General features: G+C 42.6%; 1 protein-coding gene across 1 annotated transcript in view; it reads right to left on the bottom strand.

The window, feature by feature from the left end:
- Nucleotides 1-25,226, bottom strand: part of Ncbp3 (nuclear cap binding subunit 3) — a 31,042-nt gene extending 5,816 nt beyond the window's left edge. Inside the window, exons 1-10 of the mRNA XM_021176645.2 lie at nt 24,995-25,226; nt 23,180-23,245; nt 19,769-19,874; nt 8,143-8,268; nt 7,556-7,684; nt 7,255-7,331; nt 6,158-6,266; nt 4,355-4,454; nt 3,269-3,372; nt 607-901 (exon numbers count right to left, since the gene is read on the bottom strand). Coding sequence (XP_021032304.1) covers nt 607-901; nt 3,269-3,372; nt 4,355-4,454; nt 6,158-6,266; nt 7,255-7,331; nt 7,556-7,684; nt 8,143-8,268; nt 19,769-19,874; nt 23,180-23,245; nt 24,995-25,177 — 1,295 coding nt within the window. The 5' untranslated portion in view covers nt 25,178-25,226. The remainder of the gene's footprint in view (nt 1-606; nt 902-3,268; nt 3,373-4,354; nt 4,455-6,157; nt 6,267-7,254; nt 7,332-7,555; nt 7,685-8,142; nt 8,269-19,768; nt 19,875-23,179; nt 23,246-24,994) is intronic.
- Between the last annotated feature and the right edge of the window lie 225 nt (nt 25,227-25,451).

The following is a 25,451-nucleotide window of genomic DNA, read 5'->3' as shown; positions in this document are numbered from 1 at the left end:
TGGTGTACTCAGATACATAAAATAAATTAATCTTAAAAAAAAAAAAAAGAGTTTAAGCATGTTAAAAGTACTGGCTACTATTCCACAGGACCAGGGCTTGACTCTCAGCACCCACATGACAGCTCACAATAATCTGTAACTACAGTTCCAAAGGGATCTGATGGCCTTTTATGACCTTTGAGGGTACGGCATGAACCCTGATACATATAAAATTAAAACTCACGTAGGCAAAACAGTGATACATATAAATTTAAAATTCACATAGGCAAAACACTGATACATATAAAATTAAAATTAAAAAAAAGAAAATCAAAGCCAAGTGTAGTGGTGCATGACGTTAATTCCAGCACTTGGAAGACAGAGGCAGGCAGTTTCTGTGAATTTGAGGCCAGCCTGATCTACAGAGTGAGTTCCAGGACAGCCAATGCTGTCCTGTCTCAAAATCCTCAAAAAAGAAAATTATAAGTAAGAATACATCTCAGTAGGAGAGTGTTTACCTCGTATGTACACAAGACATCTTCCTGGGTTCAATCCTCAGTATTGACAAAATAAATAAATAAGCACATTTAAAGTTAACACTGACTAAAAAGAGGAAAATAACTTTACCTAATACTTTTCAGCTGGGACTCTACTTCATCTGCATACATGGTCATTTTCATGCTTTTCTTTGGGGAGGGAGTAGAAATCATCTTCAGTTCCAGATCATAGTCCATCTCATCTGAGTCTGAGCTGCTCGCACTGGATCGCCTAGACAGGCTCCGCTCACGGGGCTGCTTGAGACCTGGGAGCTCCTCATGGTACTCCACCACGACTCTGTCATCGGCATCCATGTCCTGGTCCTCCTCTTCCTCCTCCTCCTCTTCCTCTTCCTCAATGGGTTCCTCAGGAACATTCACTAATCCTGAAGAAATTTAACCCAAAAGGTTAGTACTAAAAAAGGCTAAATTACAAGTATGATTTCTACTCTCCATTGGTAGAAGGAAAGAATGCCCCCTGAGATAGTGCTGGAGAACTGCCTACAAGTGTCACCTGGACGCCATTCTTATTCACCTGTTTATCCAAGACTGGCTACAGCATGAGCATAGTAATAGTAGTATAAACTCATATACAATATGAGCAGTCTTCATTATTCATGAGTTTTATATTTATAAATCTGTCATATTTATTTGTGACTCTTAAATCAACACTCAAGCTACTGTTAAGAACATCTGAAGACACCTGCAGACTGACCGGCACCTGAGTGGTCAGATGTGTTCTTCCTGGCCAAGGCCACAGCAACACCACCTTCTTATTCATTACTCATAGTGTTAGCAAGGTTCTTTTCAATCTACTAGGTGCTGTGTTTTCACACTTTTTTCGTGTGTGCTTTCACCTGCTACTTTCACTGCTTAAAAATGGTTTCCCAAGCTGGGTGTGATGGCTTATGCCTTTGATTCCAGCACTAAGGCAGAGGCTGGTGGATCTCTGAGAGTTCAAGGCCAGTCTGGTCTACAACAGTGTGTTCCAGGACATCAGGATTATAGAAAAAAAAAAAAAAAAAGGGGGCCTCCATTAAATATAGTGAAATGTTGTCTGGTGTAAAAGGATAGTGGCATATCTCATGAAGAAAATACCAGCCGGGTGTGGTGACGCACACTTTTAATCCCAGCACTTGGGAGGCAGAGGCAGGCGGATTTCTGAGTTAGAGGCCAGCCTGGTCTACAGAATGAGTTCCAGGACAGCCAGGGCTACACAGAGAAACCCTGTCTCAAAAAACCAAAAAAAAGAAAGAAAATACCTATACTAAATAAGCCTCATTCAAGCATGAGTTATAGTGCCCTCAGCTGTGAATTCAATGTCAATTAATTAATAGTACATATTAAGTCAACTGTCTTTAAACAGAAAAATGAGTACAGCAAGGTTCCATACTGATCAGTTGATGGAAACAGTAAGAAACAGATGTTTTATATGCAGTAACTCAATGTTCAGTATAACTTCATGCCACATGATAACTCTTAATAATAAAAATCAACATTAACTCTAAAGTTTATGGGCTAGGAGGCTAGAAAGATGGCTCAGTGGTTAAAAAATGCCCACTTCTCTTGCAGAGAACCAGAGTCAATAGCTTGTAACTCAAGCTCCAAGGGAATCTGACACCCTCTCCTGGCCGCCACAGGCACTACACAAACCAACACCCCCAAGCCCTATCCACAAATAATTAAAAATAAAATCTTTTTTAAAAAAGAACATGAACATGAAATAATGCTTGCAGTTAAGTGGGAAAAACAAATATAAGGTATACACTTACAATAATTATAATTTTTTGAAAGTAGACAAAAAGATACATGTCAAATGAAATCAGTTACTGTATTGGGGCATAAAGAGACTTAGGGGTATATAGAGAAGGTTACAATATCTTTTTTTGTTTGTTTTTCAAGACAGGGTTTCTCTGTGTAGCCTCTGAAGACCAGGCTGTCCTGGAACACACAGAACTCCTCTGACCTCTGCCTCCTGAGTGCGAGGATTAAAGGCGTGTGGCATACACCCAGCTAACAATGCCTTAAAGTAACTGAAATTGGAAAAGCATTAACAGAAACTACATGTATAACTGATATGCAGAATTCAAATAAACAATTCTGTACACATCCATTAGTAAAAGAATATATATTCCACCTCTTCCTGTCTCATTTCAATGACATCGACACCTGTGCATATTATATTGTTTGTATACTGACTATACTGACTTACCTAGTTCTATATAAAGTAGAAGACTGTACATGTCAAAATAAAATCAATCTTTTAGAAATCATAATGAAAATGGTTCCTTTACAATAAAGATACAAGAAAGAGAGAAAGAAAAAAGCCTCAGGTCATAATGTCCCATGTCTTGGCAGCAGTCATATGCGAGAGCTAATGTGTAAAACACTCAGTACAGCAGCCAATCACATCACTGGAAAGGGAGAACAAAGGCTCCATTTGATGAGGTTGTTTCCATGCTGTTGTTGACATTAATAGTGGAAAAATTAAGTTCCTAAGAAATTTTTATTTTAATTTTCTCTCTGTAACATATGGTCTTTTTAAAGAACAGTTTTATAAAATCATGTGACCTCTTGCATGGGCAATTTAAAATTAACCACGACTTGACTTACTTTCCTCTATGTTGGCAGAGGGTGGGGGCAAGGAAGAGAGGATGATAAAGTTTGGAACTTTAAAAGACTATGTTAAGAATAAAAATACGATTTTGAGAGCCAAACGTGTGTGTCTACCCAAGAGCTGAGCAGGCAACTACCGGAATGTCGGTGTTTATACGACGTCAAGCCAACGTCATCCCCAATCAGGGCTCTCTTCTTGATCACATCCCGCTGAATGCGACGGGAATGATATCTTCGCTTCCTGCAATATTGCCAAAATAAGCACACCATCAGAAACCAATAGGAAGGATGCTGAGATCCACTTTATTCCAGCTCCACAACAGCAGCGTTAGGTGCCGAAGCAGCGTTCTCATATCATTGCACAGCTAAGAATCACGAGCTTGTCCCTACGGGCCTTCAGGCCATGTTGGTTCTGACATTCCGCCACAGAATACCAACTAAGGATGAAAAACAGCTCAAGCAGTGTTCAAATCATGCTTGGGGGCACATGTCTGTAGTTTCAACACTTGGGAGGTGGAGGCAAGAGGATCAGGAGTCCAAGGTTCTGTCTAGCCACATAAGAGTCCGAGACTTGCCTGGGTTACATGAGACACTGTTGTTTTAACTCCCCCCCCCACCCCCAAAAAAAACATTTTGCAGAGGTCATCAGTGAAGACAGAGACTTGAAACTGACAAAATGCACAGAATAAAAAACTCCTGCATGCCTAACCATAAACAGACATCTATGTCACCCCCAGTCTCAAGAAACACTGTGGAGGAAGGGCCAGAAAGAATTAAGAGCTGGAGAAGGGCAACATGGGTGAACACTGACTTCCTGGGTATGGCATGAATGCAGCACTCCTCAACTCAGCTGTGAATACCTGCACAAAACTACATAAGACTAAGCTCATCAACCCGTCATGGAATGGGGAGGGACACACAGGGCCCCATGATTTATATGCAATTTGTAGTTGAGGGGGAGGGAGAGATTTTCTTCAGTGACTACTGGTAAGATACCCATGCTCCTGTAAAAACCCTAACAAAACTCAATGGGTCACTCACACACACAAGAGAGCTGTCAAGGTAGAAGGGAGCTAGTTGGAAAGGAGTGGGTGGGGACAGGAGAGGTCAAGATCAAACTATGAAAATGCATTATCTACATGTATATTTATGTCATAATGAAGCCTATTATGTGTTAACAAAAACAGACAAACAGCCACTATATTTTAAGGTTTTGGACTCACCATGAATTGCTAAGAATTCCTTTCATGCCTCCATAATTTGGATTTCCATACTTCATGTAGTATTGACTTCTTCTGGCTGCTCCAAGTTCCTTTTTGTCATCTAAAGTTAATAGAACAGTTACTTAGGGTTTCCTGTGAGAGTGAAGATAATAGTGACTAGTTGATTTTAGATGTTTGTATTTTGAGGCAGGGTTTCATGTAGCCCAAGCTGACCTTAAGTTTGCAATATAGAAATAGAAAGACCATATAATCCATTAATATACTACTTTGATAGTTTTATAAAAGCTATATACCACTTTTATAGCTACTGTAGAGTACCTGGGCTTCCATAGTTACCAAGACATTATTAGCAACAGCCTATTTCATCAGCCCCCAAAAGACCTTCCAGTAGCCCCGTGGCACTGTCCCAAATTGGGACACACAGTGGCATCTTCTACTGAGATAAGATACCAGCAAGCTCATTTCTTCTGCTGGAATATAGAGGCACAGAAATTATGTTGAGATAGGACAGCAAAGCATCCCTGATATGGCACTGTGGTAGACACACCGGTGGGCAACACTGCTGTGACCATCAATGGATTCCTACACGTGCTCCTGGTCCCTAGTTGTGGCAGACCAAGCTCAGCACTGCAAGACTCATTTATCTGTTATTCAGCACAAAATACTGGCTCACTTGCTGGCACTAGTGAAGGTCAGCAGCCTCTATGACAAGACATGAGAACTTCATCAGACAGGCAGACATGGTGGCTAATGGGCTCTCCCAGTGGGGGGAAGGGGACCCTTGATATTCGCTTGCTACTACACTGAGGTGCCTATCAACTTCATCTCACCTCAAACCAGCCCAAAGACACCAAAGGCAAAGGTACCGCACACACAGCTCTGGTTCAGGAGTTTCTGCAAAACCAGACTTCTACCAACCTCCTAGATACTGGCCTAGGCCATGGTGGTGGAGTCCCTGATCCAGTGATTCCAGGGGGGTTCAAGTGTGGTGACAGTGGAACTGAAAGAGCACCTTTTCTACTTTGTTACCTACTAGGATGACCAGGATGGACACAGTGGTAGACTTCAGTGTGTGCTGAGAGAATCTCATTCATTTCAAAGTCAACTCTCTTGCCACAGACATGATGACGTCTCTGAGATAAAGCCCTGGATCTGATCAATATAGCCCTAACTAAATCTTCATCCATAGCAGCACTTCAGAGGTGGGCCCTGCATGTTAGAGGGCATCCTGAGCACTGCCAATGTTCCCTGTTCCAGTGCCTAGCACCTATGGCTCCACAAATCTCCTACTTTAATAAAATTTACTTCATAAAAACAAAGTGTTAAGCCAGATACGGTGGCTCACACATTTAATCCCAGCACTTGGGAGGCAGAGACAGGTAGATCCTTGAGTTTCAGGCCAGCCTGGTTTACAGAGCCAGTTTCAGGACAGCCAGGGCTACACAGAGCAGGGCTACCCTGCTTTGAAAAACAAAACAAAGCACCCTGTTTGTTTTTGTATGTGGAATTCCAGAGTTAAGTAAAAGGGGAGGTCAAAAGGGGAAGGGAGGGGATGTGTGAACAAGAAGAGGATTAAATGGGACCCAAGTGCATCACAGGCATGCATGCTAACAGTGAAATAAAGACACAAAAACAAATACAAATGTAAATGAAATTCCTCCTCAGTCAGTAAGCTGCTTTTTCATAAAGTATTTGTTTAAAAGGAGCTTTGGCATTATTTGAACTGGCTTCTAGTCAACAGCTAAGTTTTACTCAGTAATTTCATCATTCTGACCAAAAATCAATATCAAAGATCAAGTTTACCTTTTGTAGCAAATCTCATGAATAGTCTATTTCCTTTAGCAAGTTTGTTAGCTGGACGAAGATCATTTCGTAACAGAGACTCTTCTTCTACCTGAGACAACGTGTCCAACTTAAAAGACAAAAAAAAAAAAAAAAAAAAAAAAAAAAAAAAAAAAGAGAACACTTTCAACATAAAACTCCAGCATGTTTCATACTTTTTCTGTGCAGTTCCCATTAAGAAGCCTTCTGTCTTTTAGACCCATCAGTGTCACAGCATCTATTCCTACGGTGACTCTGAAGTCAGGGTTTTCCTGACTAACTCACCTAAAAAATAGTCCCCATCATTTTCTATCTCTTTTATTATAAACACTTTTTAAAAATTATGTGCACAGGAATGTGTCTGTGTGGAGTTATGTGCACATGAGTTCTGACTACAGAGGACAGAACAAAGTTGGCTACCCTGTAGTGAGTATGACAAGCAGCCGTAAGCCATCCCACATGGCATGGATGCTGGAAGTGGAACTCAGGTCCCCTGCAAGCACAACATGTACCATCCCTGCAGCCCTTAATCTCTCTCCCTTCACCCTTTACAGTCTTCACAGTGCTCACTGTGTCTCCTAACAGCATGCAACTGTATGTCTGTCCTCCCCTCTAAAATGCAGCCTCCAGTGAGCCAAGGGCCTTTAAAAAAAAAACTTGATAGTTTTTTCCCAGAATTTGGTATATAGTAAACACTTACCATTTAAATAATTCAACATGAAATGAATATACTTAGCTGAGGGCACAGATCAGGAGCACAGCACTTGCCTAACATGTGCAAGCCCCCCACCCCGACCCCAAATATTTCAAATGAACACTCTCCAACATTTCTGACAAACACTACTTGTTTTTTCTTATTTTATTGGTTAGGTAACACTTCAAAGTGTTTCTTAATAAACCCATTTTCTCTTCTACACAAATATGAACACTATTCTAAGACTCCAAGATGAACTGTTACATCCACACAAACTAAAAGGCTAAGAGAACATAGCTTACTAAGTCTTTATGTCTGACATTTAAAAAGACAGTAAGCATTATTTTTTCCAATAAACCTTAGATATCGTTGCCCTATTACTAACCTCTACATCACTTGAATTCTCATCTTCCACTTCTCCTTCTTCAGTCTCGCCGTCATCTGAACTGTCTTCCTGCTTGTCTACAATGGAGTGTGAGGGACAAGAGGAACCTTAGTGTAACCCCATCATAAACTTGTAAAGTTTAAAAAGCCCAGTGTTTCCTATTCCTATTGACTGATAAACCCAAGTATCATAATTTACCTCAGAAACATCTGGTGAGGCAGTATTCACAATGCTCTATCTACTCAAGGCCCTGAACAGATTGGTGCACAGGGCAGCAAGGGCCCTCTTTGTGTGCAGTTACCTTTCTTGTTCTTCTCAGACGACTTGTCTTCACTGGCATCTCTGCTTCTCATCTTATCCTGGGCTGGCAGAGAACTCATATTGATGAGAGCTCGTGTGGCCGTCATCTCGTCCAGCCAAACCACATTGCCTACGATAAAGCATCACCACACCCAAGTGTAAATCTCCTGAGAGCAGATTTGGCATCAGGTTCACTGCCACAGCTTAACTGGCTACAAAGGCTGTTGGTCAATATCAAAACCAGCTCATGAAAAAAGCAGACAATGGTGGCAAATGTCTCATGAATGTCGTCCAGAGCTACATTCCCAAACCCAATTCCACCAATAACTATTCTGAGCAAGGAACTGCCTGAAGCCAAATGTGGCAGCACACACTTACAATCCTAGCGCGTGGCAGGCAAAGACTAGCGAATTCCCAGTGCTACGCCAGGCGGGGCTAGACTAAGACTTGTGAACTTTTTTCTCCTAGGCTAAGGACACAAGTTAAGCATAGGCAGTTTGGGCAATAATTATTCACTATCAAAATAGCAAGAACTCCTTAAAAATCATAAACGAAAGCATGCTACACAGAAAATGTAGGTATACTTACAGGAGGTGTCATCCAACCACTCAATGTGAGCTGGAGGATATTCCTTAAAATAGGAGAAGATATCCTGGGTGCTCATTTCATCCACTCCACAAATGTAGATTGTCTCCAGTCTCACCTTGGGAATTGCTAAAAAACAAGACACAGAATTTTCCTACCTGCTATTTACAGCTTGCTAAGAATTCTTTACCATGGTTTAGATAATGATTCTAGAAGAGGAAGAAACTGAAACAGTAATTATTTCAAAAGAACACAGAACAAGAGGGTAGGGTCGACTTCTTTAATGTTTACATTGACCCGCAATAAGCAAATGATGGGATTCAGAATAGTCACACAGGGCTCAGATGGAGGAAGGGGTTAGCACCAACAAATAAACAAATACACTGCTGCATAGGGCTGTTCACAGGATTGGGGCCTTTCTCAAACCCTACTGTCCTGTCCTCCCTCCCCCAAAGATATACACACAAAGAAAAAGGACATCCTACAAATCAGAAAAAACCCTTCAACAATGAACAAAAGGTGTAAAACAATTTATACAGACAGGTAAAAATATGAAGAGATTTCTGAGTTTGAGGCCAGCCTGGTCTACAAAGTGAGTTCCAGGACAGCCAGGGCTACACAGAGAAACCCTGTCTCAAAAAACAAAGCAAAACAAAAAAAAAAACAAAACAAAACAAAAAGAAGAGATGGACAGTTCATATTAAGACAATACCAAGCTGGGTATGGAAGTAGACACCCTCAATCCTAACATTCAGGAGACAGGCAGGCGGATCACTGTGAGCTCCTGGCCAGCCAAGGCAACGTAGTGAGACCCTGACTGAAAACCACTGAAAACGATAGATACTGAGCAGATTTTGTCTTTTGCATGAAACACAGGCCACATGGGAGGAGTTGCTTCTCCTGCTAGGGTAGCACAGACAAGGATACTCCAAAGGGATCAGAAGGTACTCTAGCCCATATCCTAAACAATCTGAATTCTCAGCCTCAATCCTAACACACATGTGAGTTCACAAAGGAGCTCACATAGCAACGTTCAGGGCAGCACTATTTCTTTTTTTTGTTTTGTTTTGTTTTTTGTTTTTCGAGACAGGGTTTCTCTGTGTAGTCGTGGCTGTCCTGGAACTCACTCTGTAGCCCAGGCTGGCCTCGAACTCAGAAATCCGCCTGCCTCTGCCTCCCAGAGTGCTGGGATTAAAGGCATGCGTCACCACGCCCGGCTGGCAGCACTAATTCTAATAATCCAGCAGCCATGAGGGTAAGAAGTTAGAGCTTACCCATATTAAATAACTTATGGTTTACTCAAACTACATATATATATATATATATATATATATATATATATATATATATATATATATAGAGAGAGAGAGAGAGAGAGAGAGATTATATATCAAAGATTCTAAAACATATTGAATGGAAAAAAAAAGTTATCAACAATTCCTGAGGCCTGGGAGATGGCACAGCAGTTAAAGGGCCGGCTGCAACATAAGCCTGAGGAACTGAGTTCCAACCCTAGACTCCACATTAAGAGCAAGATGCAGTGGAATGCATCTGTAACCCCAGACTCTACAGATGAAAGACAGACACAGCTCATGGGCCAGCTGGCCTGGAGAACACAGCACAGCAGAAAGAGATCCTGCCTCAACAAGGTGGAAGGTAAGAAACTACCCCCGAAAGTTATCCTCACACCCCTATATGCACACTACAGCATGCACACATTCACAAATACATACATCATTATGTAGCATTAAACACCTTAGTAGCTATAGGAAAAAGCCTGATCCCATTCACAATACATTGAAAAGAACTGTTACATCTGATGAAAAAAAGAGTTGAAAGCCATGTCATCTGAATGTTTCCATGAAATACTTACTTCAAGTATATTATCATATTTAACCTTATTAACTGTAAAATGTGTAAATATGTCATTAAGAATTTGTAAATCTTTATATATCTACTACCTGGTTTTGTTTAATTCCTTTAAAGACCTCAGGCAGAGCTAATCGTAAAGGGGCTGTGGACCAGGAGCAGTGGGGAGGAGTGGAGCAGAAGGAACGCCGGATGCATCTGACAAAGCCTGACATGTGCGTGTATGGGGATGACAGAAGCCTAACAATCTGGACAAGTAGTATTAATTTTTAAATCTTATGCAAATAAGACATCCCATAGAAAACTAGGGTCTCTTAACCTCCCTTCCTCTTCTCAAGTAAGTCTGACAATTCTGTTCTCAGTACTCCCAAGCATGTTTTTCTTTTTCTTTCTTTTCTGTTTTTTTGTTTGTTTGTTTTTTGAGACAGGGTTTCTCTGCGTAGCCCTGGCTGGCCTCAAACTCAGAGATCTGTCTGCCTCTGCCTCCCAAGTGCTGGGATTAAAGGTGTGCACCACCTCTGCCCGGCTGCATGTTTTTCTTTTAACTGATACATGAAAACAGGGCATGCTGTGCTGGCTCAGGCCTGTGATCCTAGCACTCAAAAGGATGAAGCAGGAAGATCAACAAGAATTCAAAGCTAACTTGGGCTACATAGTGAGTTTAAGAAAAGCCTGGGCTATAGGTAAGGTCCTGTCTCAAAAACAAAAAGTACAGCAAACATCTATGATTCATTTCTGGTATAAACATTCAAACTCCTTTCCTTTAGATGTTTGAGATATATATTACAAAATCATTCTCTATAATTACCCTCCCATGCAATTCCACAACCAGACCTTCTTACTCCAAACTGTAACTACAGCCATTGATCAACCATCTCCAACGCTCTATCCTTCCTTTGCTCCCAGTCTGGTAAGCAGGATCTGACTGTCTACTGCTACTGAGCTCATGTATTTTAAAGTTCATATGGAATCATGTGCTACTGTTTATCAGTGGCAGGCTTATTTCACTTAGCCTTATACCGATGTCTACGTCTATCGTGTGGCACAGCGCCAGGGCTTTGCTTTTTTATAGCTGAAGAGTATTCCATGGGAGCATGTACTACACTTTCTTAACCATCCATCAGCTTGTGGGGCAGATGTAGCTCAGAGATGGGGCTTACCTGGCATGTGTAAGCCCTCAGCTTTAATCCCTAGCACCAGAAATGAGCATTTAACTTTGCTTCCTGTCTCGGCTATGTGAGTAGTGCTACAATACATAACAAAATGCACAGGTATGCAGATGCCTCTTCAAATCCTGCTTTTCTTTGGCTATCTGCTCAGAAGTGGTGTACCGGGTTCTATGGTAGTCCTACTGCCTTTTTTTTTTTTTTTTTAAGGTTTATTTATTTTATATGAGTACACTGTAGCTATCTTCAGACACACCAGAAGAGGGCATCAGATGGTATTACAGATGATTGTGAGCCACCATGTGGTTGCTGGGAATTGAACTCAGGACCTCTGGAAGAGCAGTCAGTGCTCTTAACCACTGAGCCATCTCTCCAGCTCCCTACTGCTTAATTTTTAAAGGAACACACATAGTATTTTCCTCCGTATAGCTATCCCAATTTACACTGACACCGACAATACTACCTTGAAGATCCCAGACTAGATTTGAGTAGGTTGAGCCTAGATGGTAGAAACTGGTCAGCAGGCTAGTTATTAACTCAAAATGTACAGAGCCATGCCTAATCTTCCAATACTGCAACAGGATCTTCCATCACAGAATTCATGTTGGAGAACCATGTAATCAAGTTATGAAACAAAACAAAACAGAAAACTCATACATCTAAACTCTTATCATGTATTCATAAAGTTTATAGCTTTGTGTTGTGGTACATTCAGTTATTATGAGGCACATGCAGCTCACAGAGCATAGGTTGGGCACACCTGAGAAATGCTTAGAGGATGGATAGATGGCTCGGGAGCTAAGAAAACTTGTTCTTCTTGCAGGGTACTCAGATTGCTCTCAGGGACTCCATGTACATGGAACACAGACAAACATGCAGGCAAAACACTCATAAATACAAAGCAAAATATTAAAAAATAAAAAAGGGCTTGTAAAATCTGAAACAAGGTGGCTGGAGAGATGGCTCAGCGGTTAAGAGCACTGACTGCTCTTCTAGAGGTCCTGAGTTCAATTCCCAGCAACCACATGGTGGCTCACAACCATCTGTAATGAGATCCGATGCCTTCTTCTGGTGTGTCTGAAGATAGCTACAGTGTAGTCATATACATAAAGTAAATAAATCTTTTAAAAAAGAAAATCTGAAACAAATTACCAAAAGAAAATAGGAAGAAAACTTCAGGTCCCTGGAATAGAAAAGATTCCTTGGATAAGATTCCCTAAGTGCAGGAAACAAAATAAAAACTAAACAGATGGATTATACCAAACTCAAAAACTTCTTTACAAAAAAGGAAATAAAATAACCATCAGAATGAAGAGACAGTCTATAAAATGGAAGGCTATATTTGCAAATTATACCTCCAACACAAAGTTAACATCTGGACTATATAATGGACTCTAAAACCTCAATAGTAAAAAATAAAAAATAAAAACTTGGGGGCGGGGGGGCTGGAGAGATGGCTCAGTGGTTAAGAGCACTAACTGCTCTTCCAGAGGTTCTGAGTTCAATTCCCAGCAACCACATGGTGGCTCACAACCATCTGTAATGGGGTCTGATGCCCTCTTCTGGTGTGTCTGAGGACAGTGACAGTGTTCTTACATACATTAAAATAAATAAATCTTTTAAAAGAAAAAAAAAATCCAATTTAAAAATAGGCAATATGGCTCTGTATGATGGTGTAGGCCTTAATCTCAGCATTGAGGAGGCAGAGATTTGAAAAGAGGAAATGTGGGCTATGCCAAGCATGGTGATATTGTAGTACCATATCTGTAATCCAGCACTGGAAAAGCAAAGGCAGAAAGTTGCTCTGAACAAGAGTTCTAGGACACCTTGTACAAGGTGAGTCCTAGCTAAGTCTATATTCTTTTTAGTTCCTTGAGCCAAAAGCTAAAATCTAAGACTTTAGAAGGCTATGGTAAGTCAAGAGATGGTTCCAGAGAATATAACAAACAAACAAGACAGAGCCGGGCGTGGTGGCACATTACACGCCTTCAATCCCAGCACTGGAGAAGCAGAGGCAGGCGGAGCTCTAAGTTCATGACCAGTCTGGTTTATACAGTGAGATCTGGGCCAGCCAGGACTGCACAGTGAGACACTTGTCTCAAAAGAAAAAGCAAACAACTCCCAGTGATGAAAGAGGGAAAAGTCTGGGTGTTAGGGAGAATACTTATTTGTTCATCTGATAAAATCAAATGAGTCAGGCACACGAGAAAGGTAACAAAACTCAGTATCACCACATCATAGTGTATACTAACAAACATCAAAGAGAGCCTACAGATAAAAACAAAGAGTTCAAACACAAAAGAAGGATGGAAGGGTCCAGCTTGAGACCCACACCCACTCCATACTGCCTGGAGGGCCAGGATCCAGAAGCTGGATAGCCCAGAGACCCAGGATAGAACCAAACATGACCAGCCAAAAAAAAAAAAAGTCAGTGAAACAATTCCTAATCATAGTCTGTTATACTTGCAGACAGGAGCCTAGCATAATTATCATCAGAGAAGCTTCACCCAGCAACTGACAGAAACAGATATAGAGACCCACAGCCAAACATTAGGCAAAACCTGGGGAATCCTGCAGAAGAAGGACTGTAGGAAGCAGGGGGGTCAAGGACACCACAACAAACCCACAGAATGAATTAACCTGGGCTCACAGAGACTGAACTGACAATCAGAGAGACTGCACGGGTCAGACCTAGGCCTTCTGCATATATGTTATTGTTCTGTACCTTGGTCTTTTTGTGAGACTCACAGTAGAAGAGGGAGTGTCTTTGACTCTTTTGCCTGCTTTTGGGACACTTTTCCTCCTACTGGGTTGCTTCATTCAGTCTTAATATGAGGGGGAGGGTGTCTAGTCTTACTGCAACTTGATATACCACGTGTGGTTGATATCCATGGGAGGCCTGCCTGAGTGAATCTCAGATGGAAGGAGGGGGAGAAGGACTGGCAGGGGAGCAGGGAGCAGAAACTGAGGCTAGTATGTAATACATGAGAAAATAAATTTTAAAAAATTACTTTTCTTAGTATAAGAATAAAGAGAAATTATTATTTATTTTATTTGTTCCATACTATGGGCCCTGTCATGTGCATGCTAAGCAAGCAGACAACTTCTGAGTTCCATCACCAGCCCTCTGAAACGGTTTTGAAATGATATTCCATCATGATAATTAAAACTGCTGGCATAAAATATTTTTTTCCATTCTTTTAACTCATATTGTAAATTTTTTTATTATTTTTTTAATTAGGTATTTTCTTCATTTACATTTCCAATGCTACCCCAAAAGTCCCCCCAGCGCCCCCCACTCCCCTTCCCCCCAACTCCCACTTCTTGGCCCTGGCATTCCCCTGTACCGAGGCATATAAAGTTTTCAAGACCAATGGGACTCTCTTTCCACTGATGGCCGAAAAATATTATTTTTTCATGTAAATTTTTTATTTTTATATTTTTACTCTCTAAAAGAGATTTATTTTTACATATATAAATGCACTATCTGAATGTATACCTGCATGCCAGAAGAAGGCATCAGATACCATTACAGATGATTGTGAGCCACCATGTGGTGGGAATCAAACTCAGGACCTCTGGAAGAACAGTCAGTACTCTTTTTTTTTTCCTTTTTCATCCCTCCCCCTTCTTTAAGATTTATTTATTTATTATATGTAAGTACACTGTAGCTGTTTTCAGACACCCCAGAAGAGGGCATCAGATCTCATTACGGGTGGTTGTGGGCCACCATGTGGTTGCTGGGATTTGAACTCAGGACCTCTGGAAGAGCAGTCAGTACTCTTTTAACCACTGAGCCATCTCTCCAGCCCTAAAATTTATTTAAAAAGAATGAAAGAATAAAAAATTCTGTCTAGATTTTATCAGAATGAGATACATGTTGACAATGGACAATTTTCTTCAAAAGAAGTAGGTCAAAAACCAGACTGGTGTCACAGGCCTTAATTCCAACTACTAAGGAGGCTGATGCCAAAGGACTCCAAGTTCAAAACCATCCTGACTCGGACTCAAAATAAGAAAACAAGGATTAGGGATGGAGCTCAGTGAGAAAGCACTTATCTGGCACGTGCACGTGGTTTACTCTCAAAAGAAAACCAACTTGGCAGAAGCAAGGCCCCCAGAGATAAGAACTTTGTTAAAATCAGGATCTCATGGAAGGAGGCCAAAGGCCCACCTTGCTGGCAATGACACAAAATAAAACAAGCCTAAGAAGGTGGCCAGATTTACGGCAAGTGAACTGTGTATTTACTCAGTGTTGCTCTCAAGCCAGGCACTCAGGGCACCATCTTGGATGCTCCGACAGGGAAGGAAGATAACCAGCAACAGAGTAGGACACAAGTTCAAGTCTTGAGGAGAGGAGATTTCAGAAAACCCAAAGAAAAGTCAATCCCCAGCCCTCATCTTAGGATAATTAAAAGCAAATACAGTAACAGTTTAAAAAGGCTCTATGAAAATCACAGGAGCACTTAGGTGAGCACAACCTAACATGCAAGCCTGGGAGAGAAAGGGGGTCAATTCCAGGGACAAAGGGAAACTTTCACAGTGACAGAAAATGCTGATGTAGAACTGTCAGGAGGCAGTATGCTGGAAACAGAAAAGAGACAAAGCCCACAGCCAGAGAGACTAGAAGCAAACATAATCACAGGGTGATCATGGCTGGCACACTGCAGTAGCCTGCCATGACAAGGACCATGATCCCAGAACAACATGAACAGGCCTATCAAACGTACAGACAGCACAGGGCAGTTGTAGTACACGCCTTTAATCCCAGCACTCAGGAAGGAGAGGCAGGTGGATCTCTGTGAGTTCAAGGCCAGCCTGGTCTACAGAGGGAGTGGACGGGTAGAGCTATATGATGAGATCCTGTCTCAAAAAACCAAGCAAACAACAACATCAACGTGCTAGTAGCTTTCTTTTTTCATTAACTGCTTTGCTGCAAAGAGAAAAGGCAGAACTGCTGATCTGCTTTGCTCTTTCACTAATAGAACCAAAAAAAACCCAAAGTGCTGACAGTTAGCTGGGAGTAGCAGCATAAACCTTTAATCCAGAGCCACAACACAAATGAAAAGCAACAGAGAATCATTTCCATAGACTCAGATCTTCTAGTCCAGAGTTACATCCCAACATGCTCACTTCAGAATCAGGCAATAATCTCGACCTCTGTAGAACAGGGAAAGAGAGGTACCTTGAAGCCTTGAGAAGGATTAACCCCACCCACACTGATGTAGAGACGAGAAGGAAATTCAAACTGCAGACTACAAAGCTCTTCGTCAGTCTGAAATTTAGTAGGCAGCAGCTATGATCCCTTAAGACACCAAATCTTTCCTACAGGAAACAGCATGGGTTTACTAAGAAAAAAGCCACACTAGACTCATGTTCTGGGATTTTTTTTTTTTTTTGACAAGATTACTAAATCTACACAATTCAAAGAATACTGTGGATGGTGTGCCATCAGAGTCAATGTGTACAGCCCAGGAAATCAGTGCAGCTGTTCCTCTGCAGATGGAAATACACTGTACAACTCAGCTGACAACTGGATCAAGAAAAAAGAAACTACACAGACTTAAGGTGAAGATATAGTGATGTATCAACCAGCTGTGATGATGCAACCCCGCAACCCTAGCACAGCACTCAGCAGGTAGGATAAGAGTCATAAGCTCAGGGAACTTCTGTGCTGAAGACAGGTCCACTGCCCTGGTTGGCAAAAGAGAGAGGACAAGGACCAACAAGCCTGCTATTCAACACAGATACCATATTCAGAGTCTACACAGCACCTAAGAAAGGACATGTAGAAACCAGAGAGAGATGGGGGACCAGAAAGACATGTCAAACAAAAGAAAGTTGGTCAGGACCAAACGAGATGGCTCACACTAGTAACCCAGTACTTAGAAGGCAAGAGGACTACCTAAGCTTTAGGCCACCTGGGCTATCCTAACACTTTGTCTCAAAAGATAGAAAAAAAGGGCAGTGAGGGTGTAGTTCTCTTTTTCTTTCTCTCTCTCTTTCTTAAGATTTATTTTATCATGTATACAACATTCTGCTTGCATGTAGGCCAGAAGAGGGTATCAGATCTCACTATACAGATGGTTGTGAGCCACCATGTGGTTGCTGGGAATTGAACTCAGGACCTCTGGAAGAGCAGCCAGTGCTTTTAACCTCTGAGCCATCCATCTCTCCAGCCCCTGAGGTCGTATTTCTGTAGCCATCACTGTATGAAAGAGGAAAGTACTTAACAGTGGTTTTCCTAGGAGTCACAAAGCAACCTGGTTACCAGACAGAAACTCGTAGAGAGCAATGTTCCACACAGGCAAGTATCCTAAGACAAAGCTGCCTGCCCCATAATGATTTTCATACCTTCTCTGGAAGACAAAAGGCCTGAAGTATTAGGAAGGGAGCTAGCTGGTCTAAATAACCTAGAAGGTCTCTTCCAACCATAAAAGCTCTGATCCTAGAGACATGCAGACCAAAGCTATTTAGCAATCTACTATATAGACATCCAAAAGTAGCAAATCCCTGTTGATGCATACTAGATGCAGTCTGTGCCAAGCGGTGTCCCTGAATGCTAGCAAAATAAAAACACAGGCTTCTAGTCAGTCCAGCCTTCAAGTGCAGTCCTGCAAGTTTTCACTCTGTCTCAGCACTTTGATGTTCTCATCCCCCAGGGGATTGCTAAAGGACAAATTAGCCATGTAGCAGAGCAACTGTTACTCGGTAAGCATTTAACAAGTGTTATTATTGTTGATATTAATAAGAAAAAAAATTAGTTGGCACCTGGTATAGCTGTGGATATGAAGATACTTATTTCAGTTCCCCTCTCTAAGAGGCTGGTTTGCTCAGGTGACTACTTAGAAGAATGCCAGATAACTAACATCCACTAGGTACCTACTATGTGCCAAAGCACCAATCTAAGAGCTGCAATATTTTGACAGACTCCTGACAGTTCTGTCTAATTTTGTCCAAGGTTACAGAGCAACAAAAAGAATTTGAATGCAGGTAAATGGGCTTCAGAACCTTTGTTCAAACCCAGTGGTTCCCAATCCTGACTCTACATTGAACTACTCAGGAGATACACAAACAACATTACCTCTAGGACTTATCCAACTGCATCTACCCACAGTTCTATCTTAGGCCATCTTGCCTAAGGCTTGTATTCAGGTTGCACTATACAATGAGCAATAGTCCTCAACCGGTGTCCAGGCAAACATACTGCCTTTAAAATGAAATATCTGCATAGCTGAGTATGGTGGCACATACCAATAAACTCAGAACTTGGGAGTCAGAGGCAGGAGGATCAGAGTCCATGAGCTATGCGAGATTCTACCTAAAACAAAAACTTGGCAGAAACATAAGATTCTGATTGCTCTTCTTATAAGCAACTGTTGACTAAAATTACACACAATAAAACAATTTTCTTAAAGTAAGGCTTAAGTCTTTAAAGTTAGACAGATATAGGTTAGAACCCTGAGGTTTTCATTAGCTCTGAGCAACTCATTAAATTTCTACAACCTGCTTCTTCCTTTGTAAAGTAATTATAAAAAATATATTCCTCAGAGACTTGCTGTGAGAAACAAACACGTGCTTAACCCAGTGCCATAAGAAAGCACAGTCTCAACAAACAGTAGCCACCTTCCCTCATCCAGCAGGTTCCTGAGCTTCCGCTTTCATCAATCAGGCACAACTAAAGAGACTCACACAGCACCAGAGCTTCAACATGCAGTGAGAAGGCTGCCTCCTGAGCCCTTCATAAACACCAATATTTATAAATGCACAGAGAGGACTGTCGGGTTCATGGACTTACATAAGAAGGCAATGAGAAGGATGTAGGCTCACTCTGTTGAGCGCTCCTTTTAAAAACTGCTTTGCTAGAGAGTCATGGTGCACCCCTAGAATCTTAGAACTTGGGAGGTAGAAGCAGGAAGACCATGAGTTTAAAATCATCTTCAGTTTGAAATCAGTCTGAGCTCCATGAGACGCTGCCTCAAGCAAGCAAGCAGAAAAGTAGTAATTGGGCCGGGCATGTGGTGACTTGACTTGATTGGCATGAGTGAGTCTCAGTTACACCTAGCACCACAAAGAAAGAAAAAGCCCACCACTATCAACTGCCTTGCTATGAGTTCTAGGGAGAAAAATACCTTAATAAAATAGGCTACAGTTGGTTTAGGTCTCTTTGAGAATAAGTACTGAGAGGCCTGCATGTACCATGCATCATTCCCAATAAAAATCCCAGCTGCTCCAAAAGAGCTCCAAGTGCCCTAAAAGAAAGCTTCACAGTGAGGCCCTTCCACTCTTCTTAAAGGCAAGGAACAGCTAACTAACATCACTAGGATCAAAGCAGAGGAGCAGGTCCCGAGGTAAGGATGCACGTCTCCCCTCTGACACAGCCTCCCTGACAGTGTCTTCTGCTCCACTCTTCTAGCTCTAACCGAAAACTATCTGACAGCGTCTCACATTTACAAAGGTGATGTCAGAATCCCTTCCTCTTGGGTATTTGGATGACGACCGGACATACAGGAAAAGCCAGAAAGATCGTGAAACAACGGCAGGGAAAGTCACTCTTGAACCAGGATGAAAAATCTGCCCCAAACACACTGTACCTTTCTTCATCATGTCTCGGTCCAAGGCTACATTTCTCTGGGCAAGATTTACTTCTGCTCGAAAGTGGAAGCGCTTGGCTCGCTGTTCTTTCTTTTCAATTGCTTCCTAGAAAGTTAAAAAAAGAGGCAAATAGGGAAAGGGAGGACGAGGAAAGTTAAATCATAAACATGCTGCAACCTTCAAATAAATCACAATAAGCAACTGAATGTATTTTGCAAAAAACTGGACATGCATAGCATACAATAACCCTGCTGAAATCATTTCCATTCTATCATAGCCTATGACTGTACCCAGAACATAGTAGGAAGTCAAGAAGTCAGTGAATACTTGTTTATAAAGTTTTCTGATATTTCATGTATCACCAACAATCACACCAAGAAGTTAAAACAAATAACTTAACCGTCTCAATTTTCCTAGTGCAGAAATGGAGATACAAAAAACGGAAGGAGGTTTGCAGAAAATATCTCCTCTAGCTAAGGGCAGATCTGATCCAGTGCTATTTCCAGGAACCCCACAACTACCATTATCACTTTACATTGTCTGTGGGCATGGTAATCACACCTATCATGCTCTTCCACATTATGTATGCCTGAATGGTCCACTCCCTAAAAGCCACACCCCCATCTAAAAATAACACCAGCGCAAAAATAGTCTCCTCTATTCCAGCCTTATGTGCATGGAATCGCCTGTTTTCCTTTGTAAGTGACAAAGACATCAACACTGCTGAAAAAACTTTGTAAATTTCTTCCAAAGGTGAAAATAAATTCAGGTCCAATTATGATTTTCTGATGGCTCTCAAGAGCCCTTCAGTAACTGCAACTGAAGGCCTGACTAAAATCAGCTTGAGGGTGTGAGGAAGCAGCAATGCTTCTGTTATTTCCTAATGGTTAGGCTCATTTTTTTCCCCCACTGCAGTCCTCCTAGCACAAACAACAATCTACTCGCTTCAGTTTGTGTGCATGTGTGCTTAGTGTATAGGTAGGAACATATGTGTGCATTTGAGGATGGGGGAGCAGGTCTTTCTTAATGCTGCGATTACAGATACAAACACACTTCTCTGAATTAAAAAACAAACAAACAAACAAGCAAGCAAACAAACCATGGGTGCTAGGGATCTGAGCTCAGTTCTTATGCTTCTACAGCAAGCACTTTACTGACTGAGCCAGTAAATCTCCTAGCCAAAATCTTTTCCCCGGTACCTGTTTCACATATTAGAAAATAATACCAAGTTGAAAGAAGTCTACTTCTCAAGTGAAACTGAGAACATTTCACTTTGTACTATTTTCTCCACTAGAAGATGCTCGGCTCTTTCTTTTGGCCTTTAAGTATCTGACACAAACGGAGAAGGAGAAACTATAAAAAGCCAAGTATGGCATACTTCTATTTATTGTTTTTAAAGATCCAATATATAAATATATACTATTGTTTACATTATAAATTGGGTCTGGAGAGATGGCTCAGCAGTTAAAAGCACTTGGGGCTCTTACAGAGGACAACAGTTCAGTTCCCAGCACGCGCATGGTGTAGCTCACAGTTGTCTGTAACTCCAGTTCCAGAAGATCTGATGCCCTCTTCTAACCTCTGTGGGCACCAGACATGCACATGGTGCACATAATACATGCAGGCAAAACACTGATACACATTTATAAAATAAAAAATATAATTGAAATTGAAAAATCCATTTCAAACTGAACAGTACACATTTAAATCAGGAAGAAAGAAAAGGTCTGGGGCTGGAGAGATGGCACTGACTGCTCTTCCAGAGGTCCTGAGTTCAATTCCCAGCAACCACATGGTGGCTCATAACCATCTGTAATGGGATCTGATGCCCTCTTCTGGTGTGCCGACAGAGTATTCATATGCATAAAATAAATAAATCTTTAAGAAAAAAAAAGTCTGAACTGAAATAAAGCAATGTACTGACAATTTATCACGTGGAAATTAAGAAGCTTCACTCTGAGGTATTATAATGGAGGTGATACAATGGTAATAGCAATCACTTAGCAAAAGACAATATTGTCAGATGCTGGGAATAACTCAGTTGGTATGGCCCTCAAAGGTTAGACAGGCAGACAACTAGAAAACCCTATTCTTCTAGGTTGACAACCAGTGTTTCCATAGATATGCATTAAGGGCTCATTTACATGTTGGGTGCTTTTAACAGTTTTTAAAGAGGGCAAATGACATCCAAGTAAGCATCCCCAAGGCCAGGGACATGGCATGATTGTGGCTGTGGTTGTGCTTGCCATGTAAACCTGACAACCTGAATCTGGATCCCCATGTAAAAGCCAGACACTGGCACATAGCTGTGATCTCTACACTTGTATAGCAGGACAGGAGACAGGAGGCAGAGATGAGAGAATACCTCAAACACAAGGCAGGAGGGGACGGAGAGACAGCTGAGCAGATAAAACCACTGGCTGTTGTTGCAGAGCTCCAGGCCTGGTTCTCAGTACCCACAGGACAGCTCACAACTATCTGAAGCTCCAGTCCTAAGGATCTGAAGCCCACTCCTGAGCTCCTCACACAGGAGTTCTCAACGTGGTACACTGACATACATGCAGGCAAATCACTCACACACAAATTTGAAAATAATTTTCATAATACTACTACCAACAAAAAAAGAAGCCAGATGCAGTGGCATATGCCTTTGATCCTAGCACCTGAAGTGCAGAGGCAGGCCGATCTCTGTGGGTTCAAGTTCAGCCTGATCTACATAGCGAGTTCCAGGAGAGCCAAGGCTATGCAGAGAGATCTTACCTCAAATAAAACAAAACAAATTAAAAACAAAACAAAACAAACAAACAAACAAACAAAAACCAGCCAGGTGGTGGTGGCACATGCCTTTAATCCCAGCACATGGGAGGCAGAGGATTTCTGAGTTCGAGGCCAGCCTGGTCTACAAAGTGAGTTCCAGGACAGCCAGGGCCACACAGAGAAACCTTGTCTCAGAAAAAAACAAAACAAAACAAAAAAAGATGAGAGGTGAGAACCAACACCTGATGTTGTCCTCTGACTTCACACAAGTGTTACAGCACACACACACTTTCACACAACACCCCCCCATCAAACATAAGTAAATGTTAAGTAATAAATAAATATTAAAATAAGCATTCCCAGTGCAAACTCTTTCTTGGAAATGATTGAGCACAGGCAACTAAGGACAGTGATTAACTTTTCATGGAGACAAGCACACACAAACGCTGCCTGAAGGTCTTCAGGATATAGAAGGACATCCTTGGGTAGACAGATGTAGATATTTGATACTATGAGATACATATCATATATACATGAGATATCTATCAGCAATAAAAGAATAAATGAGGCAAGATATTTACTGCTGTGTAAATGGTAAAGACCAAGCTCATTAATTCTATCTGCTGATCAAACAACATCCCAGTCTGTCTCACCTTGGAGGTGACATCGATCCCAGTGATGAAGCTGCCAGCCTTGTTTTCATATCTTCTGCTTGTGTCCTAACAGAAGAGGAAAGATGACAAACTTTGACAGAAAAATCCACAGAAAAGGCAACCTGACAACTGGCCCTTTTGGAAGTCATTCTTTTCAGCAACCCTTCTCCATTTTAACAACTCTTGTTAGGAGGAAGTCTGTCTCTGAGGCTCCACAGAGGCTTCCAGACGCCAGACAGGAGCCTGTTCGTAACATTAGGTAATTCTGTCAACTCAGGGTATCTATATAAATGAAAATCTAAAGTCTTTTGTGGAAAAAAAATGTCAAAAATGAGATAGTCACTTAACTCCCCAAACCAGACTGGACACATTTCCCACGAAGGGCCACTAGGTGGCGCAAATGCCTCCAGGAGAATGCTTCAGGTCCTGGATCTCTGGGAAAAATACAGGCTAATACAATGAAGAAAGGAGGGGATATGAACAGAACTAAAGTCTCGGGACTGCAGCCGATACCCTGGACCCTGCATTCCATCTCCAGGCCCTGCTTTCCTCCACAATACATGTCTTTCTGACTTCTGCTCTCCTCTTGTGCTTAAGACAATCCAACATTTCTCCAACAAAACAATCCTGTTTCCATGTCTAAGACTTCTGAGCTTGCTGTCCTCCCCGCTAGGAATTACTCCTACTTCCAACCGACATGGTCCGCCCCTTTTTGTCATTTGGGGTTCAAGTTGAATCTAATTATCTCGAGGGACTTCCCTGTGCATCCCAACACACACCACCAACTGCTTCACATCCCTCCTGGCCACTGTGCTTTTTATCCTATTAACAGGGTGTGTGTGTGTTTTTGTTTTTGTAGCACTTAATACAAAAGGAAATTATTTACTTGTGTCCCCTACTAGGGCAATCACCAAGAGGGAGTTCGCTCTTAAGCACCTAGGATTACACCAGCACACAGAGAGGTGTGTGATATAAACATGTTAAACTGACTGAATGGATAACACCTGACCTATACACTATCCACTATAACCTATAGATGTTGTCACCAAAGATATTGCCATTTGTCACCACTACCTTAGCCTTCACTCATAACTTCAAATGTAAAACCAAGCTGCTATCTTGTAATTAAAGGAGGGGGTGCAGGGTGTTCATGTTGTTATGTGAAAATCGAGCTATTCAGGCCTCAGACCAGCCTTAAGAAGGGGCATGTGACTACCAAACCACAGGCAAAACACTCCTCAGACCCACTGTGGTTAAAGAAAGATCAAATGTCACTGTGTGTCAGAAGCTGGGACCACCGAGAGTAGACGCAGTGAAGGTGCGGGGACGTGAGGACCCTCATCGACAATACCAACACACGAGTGTCTGCTGTTTGACAGGTCTAGCCCTCCCAAGAGGTTTAAGTGACACCCAACTCCGCCGGAGGAGGAGGACCCACCAGGAAACCTGGATGCCGGCGGCACCTAACACTTTCTTTGAGGGCTGATCCAGGTTCTGTTCCGGCCCGCGGCTCCTTTTTATCTCCAGCCAAACACAGCTGATTCCGTTCGGGGCCACCGAGGGGCAGCGAGAGGGGTGTCCCCAACTCTCTCCGAGATCCCCCGCCTCTCCAGCGCTCTCTGCACCCATTTCCGGGCGCCCCGGCGTCCTTTCTCTCTGGCGCTCTCCGGGTCATGCGCGGCCCCCGCCTTTCGGCGCTCGCGCCCCTTTCCCGCGTTCCCGGACTTGCGCCAGTGCCGCCGTCCGCCACCTTCCCTGACTCGCCAGGGACACCCGCCCGGCGACCTCCTCAGCCCCCGCCCCTCTCGCCCGTACCGGGAGCAGTTCCTTTAGGGAGCGCCGCACCGGCACGATTTCCAGCTCGCCTTCTTCCACTTCCATGGGCTCCGGCTCGCTACGCTCCAAACCGGACTCCACCTCGGGAGACGGAAGCCCCAAAGCCGGCCCAGCGGGGGCCTCCGCCTTCACAGACACTCGCAGGCCGCGAACGGCCGCCATAGCTGCCAGCCGGCCGCACCACCGAAAGCCCGCCCCTCACTCCCGCCGCCTAGAGCGCCGTCGCTGATGACCACAGAGGAGCACCGCTATCACCTAGAGCGTCGTCTGTTTCTACCAGAAAGCTGTCCTTATCTCTGGCGCCCCCTTGGTGACCTAGGAACCTGGGGCCGGCTTGGGGCGGGATTTCGCGGAGTAGGGGGCGGGACGAAGCAGGGATGGAGGTGGAGCGTCGTCCGAGGTTCCAAAATACCTACACTTTGAGGACTATACTTCT

This window comes from Mus caroli, chromosome 11 (genome assembly GCF_900094665.2).
Source record: "Mus caroli chromosome 11, CAROLI_EIJ_v1.1, whole genome shotgun sequence".
Taxonomy (NCBI): domain Eukaryota; kingdom Metazoa; phylum Chordata; class Mammalia; order Rodentia; family Muridae; genus Mus; species Mus caroli.
Note: the sequence above shows the minus strand (reverse complement) of the source record. Positions and strands in the feature narration are given on the sequence as shown.